Source organism: Rattus norvegicus, chromosome 19 (genome assembly GCF_021556685.1).
Source record: "Rattus norvegicus strain SHRSP/BbbUtx chromosome 19, alternate assembly SHRSP_T2T, whole genome shotgun sequence".
NCBI classification, from domain to species: domain Eukaryota; kingdom Metazoa; phylum Chordata; class Mammalia; order Rodentia; family Muridae; genus Rattus; species Rattus norvegicus.
In genome coordinates, this window is record NC_141552.1 from 24,225,325 (window position 1) to 24,238,675 (window position 13,351).

At 44.5% G+C, this 13,351-nt stretch overlaps 2 protein-coding genes and 1 pseudogene across 8 annotated transcripts in view; 1 reads left to right on the forward strand and 2 right to left on the reverse strand.

Moving 5' to 3' along the window:
- Positions 1-13,351, reverse strand: part of LOC134483599 (disks large homolog 5-like) — a 124,854-nt gene that overhangs the window by 68,317 nt on the left and 43,186 nt on the right. For 2 of the 4 annotated variants that reach the window (XM_087596411.1, XM_087596408.1), the window contains one exon: positions 12,720-13,214. The exons of 1 other annotated variant lie outside the window; for it this stretch is intronic. In XM_087596411.1, coding sequence (XP_087452537.1) covers positions 13,185-13,214 — 30 coding nt within the window. In that variant the 3' untranslated portion in view covers positions 12,720-13,184. Of the gene's footprint in view, positions 1-12,714; positions 13,215-13,351 lie in introns of those variants that run through there. One more of the 4 variants, XM_087596410.1, reaches the window with a different exon arrangement.
- LOC134483598 (DNA-directed RNA polymerase II subunit GRINL1A-like) lies at positions 980-2,104 on the reverse strand (annotated as a pseudogene).
- The window catches only part of LOC147999194 (disks large homolog 5-like), a 37,389-nt gene continuing 25,325 nt past the window's right edge, over positions 1,288-13,351 (forward strand). For 3 of the 4 annotated variants that reach the window (XM_087596263.1, XM_087596267.1, XM_087596269.1), the window contains exon 1: positions 1,288-1,332. The gene's annotated coding sequence lies outside the window, so the exon portion shown is untranslated. Of the gene's footprint in view, positions 1,333-11,341; positions 11,440-13,351 lie in introns of all 4 variants that reach the window. The other variant, XM_087596265.1, reaches the window with a different exon arrangement.

The following is a 13,351-nucleotide window of genomic DNA, read 5'->3' on the forward strand; positions in this document are numbered from 1 at the left end:
TTGTCCTTGTGCATGGCGTTCTATGCCAGTAATATGTACAGTATGATATCATTGACAAAATGGTTTTTTTTTTTTGCTCTGATTGGTATTTTATTTCTCCTTTACAAGTTCCACATAATAGACAAAGGCTTTTTGATAACATTGTTATCTTTGCTGGAAATGATCATATAATCATTTTAAAAAGCACAAATGTGCACATACAGGACTGAGGTTTCTACAGCCTGTAAACACCTCTGTGGGTTTAACAAGGAAAAAAAGCAATATACTGACAATTCAACTGTAACTCTTAGAAAAACACCGGTTTCCTTACCAAGCACGAGTGTCCTGTACAGGGACCTATCATCCCAGATGGCAATGAGTTCAAGCCTAGGGCAGCCAGGAGCAGTTCCCCACACCAGCTCAGAAGACCCTCCCCACCCAGCACTTCTTCCAAGTGCTCCTTAACCTCATCACAGGTGACAGCAGTCGCCCCAAGAGAGGACAGAGCAGCAGACACAGTGGTGGTGGTTCCCGAGTGTTGTTTGCGGCATTTCACATCCAGCGTCTCAGGAATGTGTCCATGCAAGCATGCGTACCATTCTTTAGACTGCTCCCCTCATTTCTCGAGTGAGGGGACCAGGCCTTCCTAATTCACTTTAGGTGCCTGGGATAACAAAGTATTTCACCAGAAGGGGTGTAAGCAGTACTATCTGATAAGAATACGAAGAAGGAAAAAGCAGATATCTTAAAGAAAACGTGTGTTCTACTCACACTAAAATATCAGACCAATGCACAATATACTGCAAAACTGTAACACAATACGGCCAAACACAATGTTCAAATATTGAACTGTTCAAGCATGTGAAGATCATCTTCTGAAAGACAAACTGGGTTCTTATTTTGTAGCTACCTTTGTGTAACTTGAACTACTGTCCCTCAACAAGGTCTGACACTCTTGGTACTTGTTAGGAAGTTTGATGAGACAATGTAAGCTCAACAGTCAACTCCCGGGATCTCCCAGCGCTCATTTTCAGCATTCGTCCGAGGACTGGGCATCATCTTCATCCCTCACTTCTCGGTATCTCCCTGAAGACTCCCCTTCTGGATTGTAGCTCTGGATTGTAATATTCAGTCTCTCGGATAGTTTCTGTGCTGCGAGCTTTGCCCGCATCTCCTCATAAATCTGCTTCTGCACTTTCTGCAGAGCCAGCTACTCTTCTACGGAGAGCAGCTGTGCAGGCAGGTGGTGGAGCAGAAGAAGGCGAGCTGCTGTGACATCATCAAGATGCTGCCTACCCCTGTGTCGCTGCTCTTCTGAGGAAGCAGGAGACTGAGCCCTCTGACAATGACTTGGTGAGTCACTCTGTTGTGTGGGTAACACATTGGTCTTAAACTTATGAGGAGGGGGCACTGGGTTTCTAGCTCGCATTTCTAGCACTGTCATGTAATGAGGCTTCTTAGGAGTCTCACTCTGCAGTTCTGGAAAGTTCTCAGTGCTGGTGTTTTCTTCTGAGGGTTCAGTCTGGTCTGCAGTTGTGATCTTTTGCAATTTAGTGATAAACAGACTGTTGACGCTGCTGGAAATCTCTTCCGCTTGACTTGAATGCTGGGGGAGATGTTCATTAACTTCAGATGGGGGAGCCTGGGCTGTGATGCGGACAGATGGGCTGGTACTCACTGTGCAGCTAGTCTCCAAAGTCTCTTCATTGCCTTTGTGAGTGAGCTGTGTAGGTTCCTGTGTTTCTGAGGTTGTTTTAGATGATTCAATGTCTACTGACAAACATTCAGGAACTAATGATGAAGTATCAAGCATCAGGTCAGAATTCTGGGCCTTGTCTATGTCGGTATCAACTCTTGTGGATGCTTTATGCCTTAGCTTACAGTCAACACTGACGGGATGAAGTAGTTCCGTTCTCCCTCTGACCTCTTCACTTTCTGAAATGGCAGCTTTCAGTTTGGCAGTGGTGTCTGAGATCTTTTTACCTTTGTCGGGCAATTTGCAAATGAATTTTTCTTTGCCCAAAAGTCTCTCCTGGCGCCTCAACCTCTCCCACAGCTCCGCCAAACTCTGCCGCCCCACGTCCTCAGGAACTGGGGGCTCAAAGCCACGGGGCAGGGAGCACATTGTGCATGGGCTGAGGCTGGCCCCGCAGGCAGGGTTCCCCAGCAGGGCCCATGGAGGTCACAGGCTCCATGGAGGCAGCAACTCTGGAGCACCTGCAGGAGTCGCCATTTTCCCGGAAGAGCCGACAAAATTGTTTAAATTGATAAGAAATATATGTTGGTCCATAATCAGTTTTAATTTTAGAAGGTGGTCCCATAACAGCAGAAGTTTCCAATAGATGCTGTATAACATGAGTAGTGCATACTCCTGGCAATGGTGTAGCCCATACAAATATTGAAAAATTATCTATGCTTACATGTATATATGAAAGGCGACCAAACTCAGAAATATGGGTTCCATCCATCTGCCACGATGTATTAGGTTGCATTCTTCTGGGATTAATTTCAGATGCAATACATTTTATAAGTGAAGGCTTACAAATAAGACAATTAGCAGTAATTTGTTTGGCTTCAGAATAGGGAACCTTATATTTAATATGCAAATATCCTGTATTGGCATGATTATGACTGTTTTCTTCTGGGGTAGCAAATGCCACTAATTGATCTACCATATGATTGCCATGTGTTAAAGATGCTGGCAATCTTGAATGTGATCTAATATGTGTAAAAAATATTCTGGAGTTTCAGAATAACAATAGTCCTTTAATATGTGAGAATAACATTTAATATAGGCTTAGATGTAGAAACAACAGCAGTTGCAATATTCTGTACTACTCCTACAACATAAGCTGACTCGGCTATAATATTTTTACATCATGAGTAAAATCCGGCAATACATTACTTACTGCTAATACTTCATTTTGTTGTACTGACCCAAAAGAAGATTCTTGTCCCCAAAATTAATCTTTGGTCCAATAAGCCATCTGTCTTAGATCTTTGGTCTTGGAGCCATCTGTAAACACAGTAAGGGCAGATGGTAATGGGTCAACAGAAATTAGTGTATTTATCACATTTTTTTTTGTTTTCTTAAGCAATCCCAGAATTTACTATGGGGAAAATGAAATTCAGTATTTCTAGTGTAAGAAATCATGGCTAATTGAAAAACTTCAGACGTCTGCATTAAATATTCCACTTTATTTTTGCTTAATGAGAAAACAAAAGCAGCACAATCATATCCCCACAGTGTAACAGGTCTTTGTATGCCTTGCTGAATAATTAAAGAAATTTGTTCCTCATATGTTGTTAATGTTTTGTTAAAGTTAAATTTAATATATATCCATTCTAAAGGCAGCTCATCTTGAGCTAAAGTGCCTATAGGATATTCAAGAGTATTTCAATATATAATTTAATAACTCTATCTGGATCAATACGTGCCAAAAATGCATCTTTCCATTTTCAGAGAAGATATACTTACATGCCTTCATATAAGCATTAATATCCCCAGTCTCCTTTATAGGTAATTATGCTCTCCTATACTCTTTATTAGCATTTTCCAAAGCAAGCATTTTCAGCAGTTGTCCTCTAGCTTCCACTCCTACCACTGTTCTTTCCATTGTTAATTTTAGTATACATAAAAACTTAATATATGGTTCATAGAAAGTTACTGCCTTTTTCAACCAACCACTATCATCCTTTATAATAAGTTGGTTGGGCCACACCTTGAACCGATGATAGACATTGTCCCAGGATAGACATTCTTTATCAGCAGGTCTCAGGGTAGAACTGGATATGTGACCCTGTGCTATAGCACTGTCCAGAGTGGTAAATGCAGCTTCTGAAGAGGAATGCAGGCCTGGCCTCTAGACCTCCACCTTCCAGGCCTGTCTGGAGAGCCTGATGTCCTGGCAAAAGAGACTCCTTCTCTCCAGAGGAGCACTGCAGTCAAATGACATCTCAGTGATGAAAACTATCAGTCCCCAAAGGCATGCCACTGAGCAGAGATAGCCTCAGTCATGCACCTCGGGCCATCCCCTGTTCCTCATGTCAATAACTCAACCTTTCATGAACTAGATGGCAATGCTTGAGGCAGGATGAACAGTAGTTTACTGGCCAATCTGGTCTCTATGACACACTCTCCCTGAAATCGGAGCCAGTAGGAAATTCAGTATGAAAGCTCTTTGTAGCCAAGCTCAACAACCCGGTTCAGAGCCTGGGACCCCACACGGTAGGATAAAGTGACTCCCATGCTTTTTCCTCTACCTTCAATATTCATGCTTTGGAATGCACACCCCTACAATGAGATCAATACACATGGAATAAAAATTAAACATAAAAATTAATGAAGACAATGCAGACAAGGTTTAAAGGATCCTGGGAGTCCTCACTCTGCACTTCCCTTTCCTTTGCCTTGGGAACAGCACCTGCACCAGAGACTGGAGACTTCCTCCAAGAGAGAGAGGAGAGATGCACTGTTCATTCAGCTGGAGAGCTGTGCAAATACCAGAGCCACCCACCTTTTCCTGACAGTGGGAGCTGGGCCCAAGTGTGGGCTGCTCCTACTAGAGGCACCACAAGAAGAGGACCACCTTCCTCAAACCTTCCTGGAAGTCAGAGCACTGGCTATGGACTTCCCTCAATCCTCAGAGGACTCTCTTTCAGCGATGGCTCAGAGCCTCTTAGGACAGAGAGGGACCAGAGCTTCCCCCCAAAGCAAGATCCCTGTCTTATCTGACAGGTATGAGGGCTTAGGAATGGGACAGAAGATGTGACAAGGTTACATGTAGCACAGGGGCTAGGTTAATAAAGAAATCAAAGAGGAAACAAACCTGGACGATTCCTCATCTGTTCTTTATTGCTCTATTCATAGGGATGAGGTGGCAGTGTGGGGTAGAGGACTTGGACACAGCACAGCCTTCTCTGCTCATTGTTAGCTTTCTAGGCTGCCTGGTCACTGTGACCAGCATATTTTCAACTGTGCCATTCTACTACCAAGACTGACACAACTGGTGACCATGTAGCAATAGTACTGTACTGACTTAGGGACATTTGGAATCACACAATGATCATGTGTCACAGATGGGTTTCTTTTTTTAGAAAAGGATTAAAACAAAAACTATTTATTTTGTCCATATGAGTGAGTACACTGTCCCTGTTTTCAGACACAACAGTAGAGGGTAGAAGATGAGATTAGAAATGGTTATAAGACACAGTGTTGTTGCTGGGAATTGAACTCAGATCCCCTGGAAGAGCAGTGAGTGGTCTTAACCACTGAGCCATCCCTCCAGCCCCAGTATATTGTATTTTCAATATTGTTTGTTTTTATTTCTTTTCTCACCTATGACTGTATGGCGTTTCTGTGAGTACAGGTACTCATGTGCTTGTGTAAAGGTCAGGGACAACCTGAGCACAAGTCCTCACCTTCTACCTCTCATCCATGGCTGTGTATGCTAGGCTAGCCCTTCCCCCTAATCCTAGAGACTGTCCACTTTAGGCTCCTATCTCCCTGTGGGAAGTGCTGGATGACAGACACTACTGTATCCAGGTTTATGTGGCTTCTAGGGACCTAAACTGTTGTTGGGCTTGTTCAGATGAAAATAAACACCATTTCACAGCCCTGGATGGGCCAGGCAGCGCACGGGTCTTTGCTGCTCTTGCAGAAGACTTGAGTTCAGTCTCCAGCACCAGGGTCAGGTGGCTCACAACCACCTGAGACTCCAGGTCCAGGGACTTCCAAGCTGTTCTGGGTAAACCTACATGGCAAAAGCAGGGCTGGGAGCTGGAGGCTTCTGGTGTTGGCTTCTCCCTGCAGTAGGGGGCAAATCATGGGCATGTGAGGTAACATGGAACCCTGTAATTCTACAAAGTGCAGAAGCTCCTGATGTCCCTCATGGTGCCCCAGAGCCTGCTCACCAAACATGGAGGCTTCAGTAACATGGCCTTGTCCTGACCTGTGTGCACTCTGCATCCTCACTCTCTACCCCCTGCTTTTCGTGGTTGGAAGTCTCAGGTGTAGGAGGTGCCTACCATAGGCCTCTTCTCTCAGCATTTCAGCATTTTACATTTTATGTAGTTTGTGGTGTTCCTGTGCCATGATATGCACATGGAGAGCAGAGGACACAATGTGGACTCAGTTCTCTGCTTTCACCCATGATCAAACTGAGGCCATGAGGCTGGGTGGCAGAGCATCTACCTGCTGATCTGTACCCACTTGACCTTCACCAAGCATCCTTTGCTGTACACAGATATATCAGCCTGTGACCCTCATCATCCAGACTCTTATGAAGCAAACCCCAGAGGTGTGGAGCTCTCACAGTTAGCCAGGGCTAAAGGGGAAGGCAGCAAGCCCTTCAGGAACTCTAGAAAAATGTCTATACTGGGACTAAACTCGTGCTGCCATGTAGGGCTACATTTTTCCTTTAAAACAGAAGGATGTGTGATGGTGGTGGCACAGGCCTTTGATCCTAACACTTGGGAGGCAGAGGCAGACAGATCTCTGTGAATTCTAGGCCAGCTCCCTCTACAGAGCTAGTTCCAGGTCAGCTACACAAAAGAAACCCTGTTTCCAAGAGTAAAACAAAGAAAGATAAAGAAAGAAAGAAGGGAAGAAAGAAAGAAAGAATTTATATTTTGTATACAATGAGATGCCTGCCTGTCTATGCCTGAACCATCATGGTAACTATAACTCTTGTCACATCTTCATTAATTCAAATACTGAAGGCCAAATGGTTAAATCTTAATGACAATACAATGAGGTGGGGGTGCTGAAGAGATGGTTGGTTTAGTGGCTAAGAGCAGAAGACCAGGGTTCAGTTCCCAGTGCCCACATGGTGGCTCCTATTAGCCTGTAATTGCAGTTCAATGGAACGTTCTGGACTTCATGGGCACCAGACATACCACATGGTGCACAAGCATGTATTAGGTGAAACACTCAGGCCCATAAAAATAAGTAAATAAAATATATGGTTAACAGACACTGTGATTCAGGAAATTCTTAGTGACTTTCGTTATCATTTCTCTCTCCTGGAGACCTGTCCTAATCATGGCTCAGCCTCCCTGGCTTCTAGGACATTTCCTAGCTCTGTGGAGCATGAAGTACTCAACACCATAAGCCAAGCATTGCAAATTCACTGCTACACCTTCTCCATGGCTGTGTCTAAAGGGAGAGACTTGGAATCCCACAGATGCAAGGCCAAACCTGTTGGGCTATGTGAGCCCAGCCACCCAATAGTCAGATCTACTCCTGTCCTTGGCTATGGCATGAGGATCTTAAGACAAATTAATCTGAAGGATCTCAACAGCTATGCTGTTACACCTCTCATTGCTCTGCCCAACCTACAAGCTCCTTTACTGGCTCAAATTCACACCCGAACTCCTCTCCTGCCTCAGCCACCATCAGCTCTTCTACTCCTCTCCACCTGTGCTCTGAATAATCCACACTAAGGTGGACCATAACCTCTTGTGGACTCCCAGACGTATATTTGTGATTACTCTTCATTTGCTGTTTTGTATGGGTAGGCGGGTTCCTCTAGTCTCATGCAGAAGAACACTGCTCACACATTTTGGATCTTACAACACCCTCTTGATTGAGAATCCTGACTAATGACTGACTGAGCCTTCCATGCCTGAAGTCACCCTCTGTCTCCCAGTCCAAGATGAGAATCCCCACCCTAATCCCATTGTGTCCAGTTTCATCTCAGAAGCTAGGCTCTGCACTACCCAATATCATTTGTATCTTCGTCTCTAATTTTCTGTTAAATCGTTCCTCTCTTCTTTAAAACAAGTTCATTTTGTTGTTTATTTTTTGAGACAGGGTTTCTCTGTTTGGCCCTGGCTATTCTGACATACTCTCTGTAGATCAGACTTGTCAGGAAACCATATATCTGCCTGCCTCGGCCTCTTAAGCACTGGGATTACTGGATTGTGCCAGCATGTTTAATTAAAAATTAATTAGTGGCAGTGCATGTTGGCACATGCCTTTAATTCCATCCGTTGGGAGGTAGAGGCATTGTGAGTTCCAGGACAGCCAGGGCTATAAATTAACACCTTGTCTCAAAGAAAACAAGCCAAAAATGAAACAAAAATGTTGCAATATGGTCTTCAGTATGTAACTGAGTCTGTTCTTGAACTCTGAATCCTCCCACTTTCACTCAGGTGCTAATCAGCAGGCTTCTGTCTTGACTTTCACTGCGCACTCAGGGCTGCCAGGACTGTTACCTCTCCCAGTCTAACTCCTGACTCTCTCATCAGCATCATCACAAAACTCCTGCTAAGAATTAAGGAAACCTGAATTCTAAGGAAGAGTCGGAGCTCCAGTATTTCCAAAGCTCACTCTAATACAGATGGATCCTATGCTGCAGTAAAATGGTCACAGCTGGAGGTCTTAATTCCAGGACTTGGGACAGAGGGGTTGGAGGATCTTGAATTCAAGGTTATTTTTCTGTTACATTGTTGCTCAAAGCGAGTTGGGCTGCTACAAGATAACCTGTCTCAAAACTATACCAAACACACCTAAAATGAAACAGAGGAGTTTGAGTGGGCACAGATGGGAAAGCTCCGCACTTTATGGCTAAGCCACCTGCTGCCAGCACCAAAGTCCATGCACAGCCCCGATTCTGAGCTGCCTCTGGGACCCTGCTCAGGAGAATGCACCAAAGTAGCTCAGATCCAGGGCTTTTGGTCTAAGAGGAATTCAGGCAGTCACTCTTTGGATGCCAGTTCTCCAGCTCAACTGCCTGCCAGCCCAGGATCTGGTCTTAGTCATGGCTTGGCACCCCTAAATTCCTCCCAGCTGTGCTCTGAACTCACCCTGTGCCCCGTTCTGATGAATCTGCCATTCTCCATGGGAGTAGCCTCAAGAAGTCCCTCACATCTGAAGCACCACTCTGAGTGCACTAAATACTGCAGGGGAGGGGTGTGGCCAGCAGAGCACCCAACCCTTTCAGCTGTAGAACATTTAGAGTTCTAGAGTGAGCACTGCTGTGCATTGTGGAACTTAAGCAGTATCCCAGCCTTGGCCTGGGAAGAGCCACTGACACCCACACTTTCTGGGGTGACATTGTCTCCTGAGGATAGAGTCAGATCAGGAGCAGCAACTGATGTTCACCAGAGACAAACTTTCTTCACCACCTGCCCATGCTGGCCCTAGGATCTGGGCTTTTTGGCTGACATGAGTGCTGAGCCCCCCAGGTAGATGGGTTTTCAGGGGTCAGGTGGTTATTGTCACCAAAGGTATCCACAAGGATAAGTCATACTGTACTAATTCCCATATTAGATCCCTTCTCACGGGTCACAGAGGCCGTGCTGGGTCCTAATTGTGGACCCAGGTTCCTGCGCACTTTTGAGGAGACTGGTCAGGGAGCAGGCTTCATGACATTTTGTTTGAATTATTTTGGGGGATTTTATTTTTACTGTTGGGGACAAACCTAGGGCTGCCATGTGCTGGGAAAAGACTTTGCCACAGCTGTAGATCATCCCTAATTATAAACTCCTAAATTCTCCCAATCCTGGAACTTTCTAGGTCCCTCACATGATGTAACCTTTGGGGGATTCCTCACATAGAATCATGGGGTGGATTGCATCCCAAAGAGAGACAGTGGGAAATGTTCCCCAGTGTCTGCCTGTGGCTGTGGTGATGAGAGTGCTGACCAGTGGATGGCAGGGCCCATGTGAAACCCTTTTGGTTTCCACTTGAGTGGAATTTTCACCATGCTTTTTTTTTTTTCTTGAAACACAGGTTGCCCTGGAACTTACAGTCTTCCATCACTCTGACTCAGTTTCCCATGACTGGGCTCACGGGCTTAAATTACTATGCCCATCTTTGTTTTTTTTTTTGGTTTTTTTTTTTGTATTTATAAATCTTCTAAAAGCCAGAAGGATCTAGAATTTAAAATTTTGCGGTCCAAGGCATTTCCAACAGGGGATTCTTGACCTAGGAGTATCCAGACCAGTTTTTATTGTGTGGGTACTTCATTCCCAGAACAGCTTATGTTAGACAAAGAGTTCCAAGGTGTGATGTCAGTGGGCATCAGGCGGTGTACCAAAGAGCAGCACCAACTCAGGTTGTAATTTAGGCTGGAGAAACTTACTAGGACCCTGGTAATCCTAGCACCCTGGGGCCTCACATGTCCTTAATCAGATCTGGCTATGAATCAACTGCTCTTGAGGGTGGATTGGAATTCTAGTCACTGTGAGGCAAGAGCATTAGGATCCTACAGCCACTCTAGGCTCCATAGGAAGACCCTGTTTCAATAGTAAAAGGGGTCACCTGCGAGTTCTTACTGTCTTCCCTGAGGCCTTCCTACTGGAGTTAGAATAGCTGTCTCACCAAGTTGAAGTAGAGGGCAGAATGTTGGTGCCTTCTATAATGAGGACTAGTGACAGATAGTCTATGGAAATTCTAGAAAGGTCTACAGGTATTTATGTCCTGTGCATGGGAATTGCTGGCTTCCCTGTGTCCTTTGCCTTTACTTTGCAGTCCATGGGGCACCTGGGAATGTCCCAAAACCAGGCTGCACACAGGGCTTTTCCCATGATTCTCACTTGCACCCAGTGCCTGCCTGATTGTCATAAGTCTGACAGAGCCACTGTATGCTCTCCTGACACCTGCAGAGAGCAGTATATGGGACCCTACAATCCCCACACTGCCCATCAGTGTCTACAATGTCCCTATATGGCACTGAGATGGTCTAAGCTCCTTCCCGCCTATATGCTGCATCAGAATCTGACCATTCCTAATTTCCTCCTCTCACACCCACACTAGAAGCCCTGTACCCACACTAGCCCCAGCTGGCCTGTTGCCTACTGACATCTCATGGACTCTGTCCCAATCCCCTGCCCAGCCCTGACCTGCCCTGCCCCAGTCCCCTGCCCAGCCCTGCCCTGCCCTCACTCAGCTGACATTGTGGAAATCTCAAGACAGTCACTGGACAATGGCTGACACACTTGTCTGAAGACTGGAAATGTTTCTCGATCTTGGAGAGGAAAGAAGGACCCTCCAACTACACTGAACTCTAAGGAAGTTTATTCAGGTGAGGGATGACAGGGACTGTTTTGTCTCATGTCACACATGACAGTAGAAAATATCCTAGGTATTGGATGCCGCTGTTAGCATTAACAGAACAAAACACATAGTGTTGAGTAGGATAATAAATTATGAGTAGGATTAGAAAACCCCAAGCCTCTTCCAGGTCCTAAGAGGGCAAAAACTACCACCAAACATAGCATTAATGGGATAGGTTGGTTAAATCTAGTTACTAGATTCTAGTGTGATACCTATGACCCTTTTTGTGTCATGCTCAGCTTACAATGACTAGAGGACCTAAGCCTGAGAGTCACCAATGCCTCTCCCTTGCTTCTCCAGCTGCTGAGCATTGAAAAGCCCTAATGGGACAGCATCTGTTTGCAGACATACTGGATTATTCTTCTTCACTTTATCTCTCTGAGTCACCTCCACTCACAGTAAGTATGTTTAATTCCATAAATTGGAAATGAGGCACGTGGAACATATACTTTCTCAATACAATCACAGATTTCCATGTAAAAGGTGAAACTGAACTGTCCCACCTAAGTCCTGGGCTTGCACAGACCTGCTCTGGAAAAGAAACATGTGGTCACAGCTGCAGTCTGCATTCACTATGGATGGTCTTGAGGTCCTCCCTAAGCTGCATAGATTGAGATAATTATCTTGCTTTCTATCAAAAGAATTCATTATGCCAAGTTGGCCTGTAGAAGGATGCTAGTCTCTTCTGTATTTCAAGAGATGTGCTTAATGTATATAATCATCGATAGTAAGTGAAAGATCAGTTTGGAATTGAAACCGAGTGATGCTGGAGGGTGATCCTGAATGCACAATGAGCAGTGGAGGCACCAGAGCCCGGTGTGGATGCCTAGCAGGCTGCCACATTGAGCAGGCACTGCTCAACCACCTGTACATACACATCTCCTGAGATCTCTCTCCTTAATTGAAGGTGATCGTGTCCATCTAGTATAGCACATGCCCTGGACGGACAAAAGCTACCTACAGGAGCTGTGGTGATGAATCACAGGTTAGAGCATCTGCTGCTCTCTCAGAAGAACCACATGGTCCCTAACAATCATCTGCAATGGGGAATGCTATTCCCTCTTTTGGATCATGAGGGATATGCACTCAGGAGTGGCCCAGATACATTTGAAAAAAAAAAAGATCCATTGAGTTAAATGATAAAAATAAATATAATCAGCAACAATAAAAAACACAGCATATGAATGATCAAGTGAAACAGCACCTATAAAAACCTATTTCCCAAAATGACATTGATGGTCATTATCTTTGTGGTTTAATACTAATGCTGTATTGTAAGAAAAACTGAGGCACATGGTTCTCCATTAGGATTATTCTATATTCCTTTGTGAAAGTTGTCATTTTTCTGCAGCTCTACAGGCATGAGTGTGTGTTACTCAATATCTGGTGCACACAGTCAATAAGGAATGTGTGTTGTAGACTGATATAGACTAGGATGAGCAGAACACATGACAGCATGGATACAGTATGTCAGTGATTACATCATAAAGTGTGTGTCCATAAAAAAAGTCACATTATCCACACAAAAGACACTATCACCCTGTGTACCCCTTGGTGGCTTTGAATTCCCTATTTACCCATGCTCCCTGGACCATGCAAAGATCCATATCCAGCTGTCAGTTCTAAGTCTACAGGAGGGGAAAGGACCCTTGAATAAGATGGTCTTAAGAGTCAAGAGTTACAAATCAATTTTTATTCATAAGGAATACATTTAACAAAAAACAGGCATAAAATGAACAACTAAAATGGTATAAAAATGAAAAACAGTAACAAGAATATATAACTATGAAATAACAAAAAGAAAACTTCAATGAAAATCATAACCAAAAACATTTCTTAACAGCATTTTCTTAATGAACATTTAGAAACACAGTTGTAGTGCTGTTTCTCCTCTAGGACGTGAGATGTCAAGGTAGTCCCCTCAGTTGTCTCTCAAATGGTGTTGTCGGTATGAGAAAGGAGAAAGACCTCAAGGAGATAGGCTGGCATACGGATAAATAAATTTAGGGTCTCTATACATTGAGGAAATTATCTGAGAAGAAGAATATTCCCCCAAAAAGTCTTTGACTGTGAGGATTGTCGTCACAGGGAACTCTTGAGAGAGAAACTCATTCCTCAGGGGGCTGTCTTCCTGGGATCCATGCTATGCCATGTCTCCTGCAGTTCCTGAGACCTGGGAGGAGAAGGCAGCTATTAAGACACTGATTTGGTGGGGACATGCATACCAGCTGTCAAGTTGCTGCCTTCTGTCCCCTCAGCTGCATTGGACAGACAGCACTGATCTTTTCACTGAAATCATTGCTGATATCT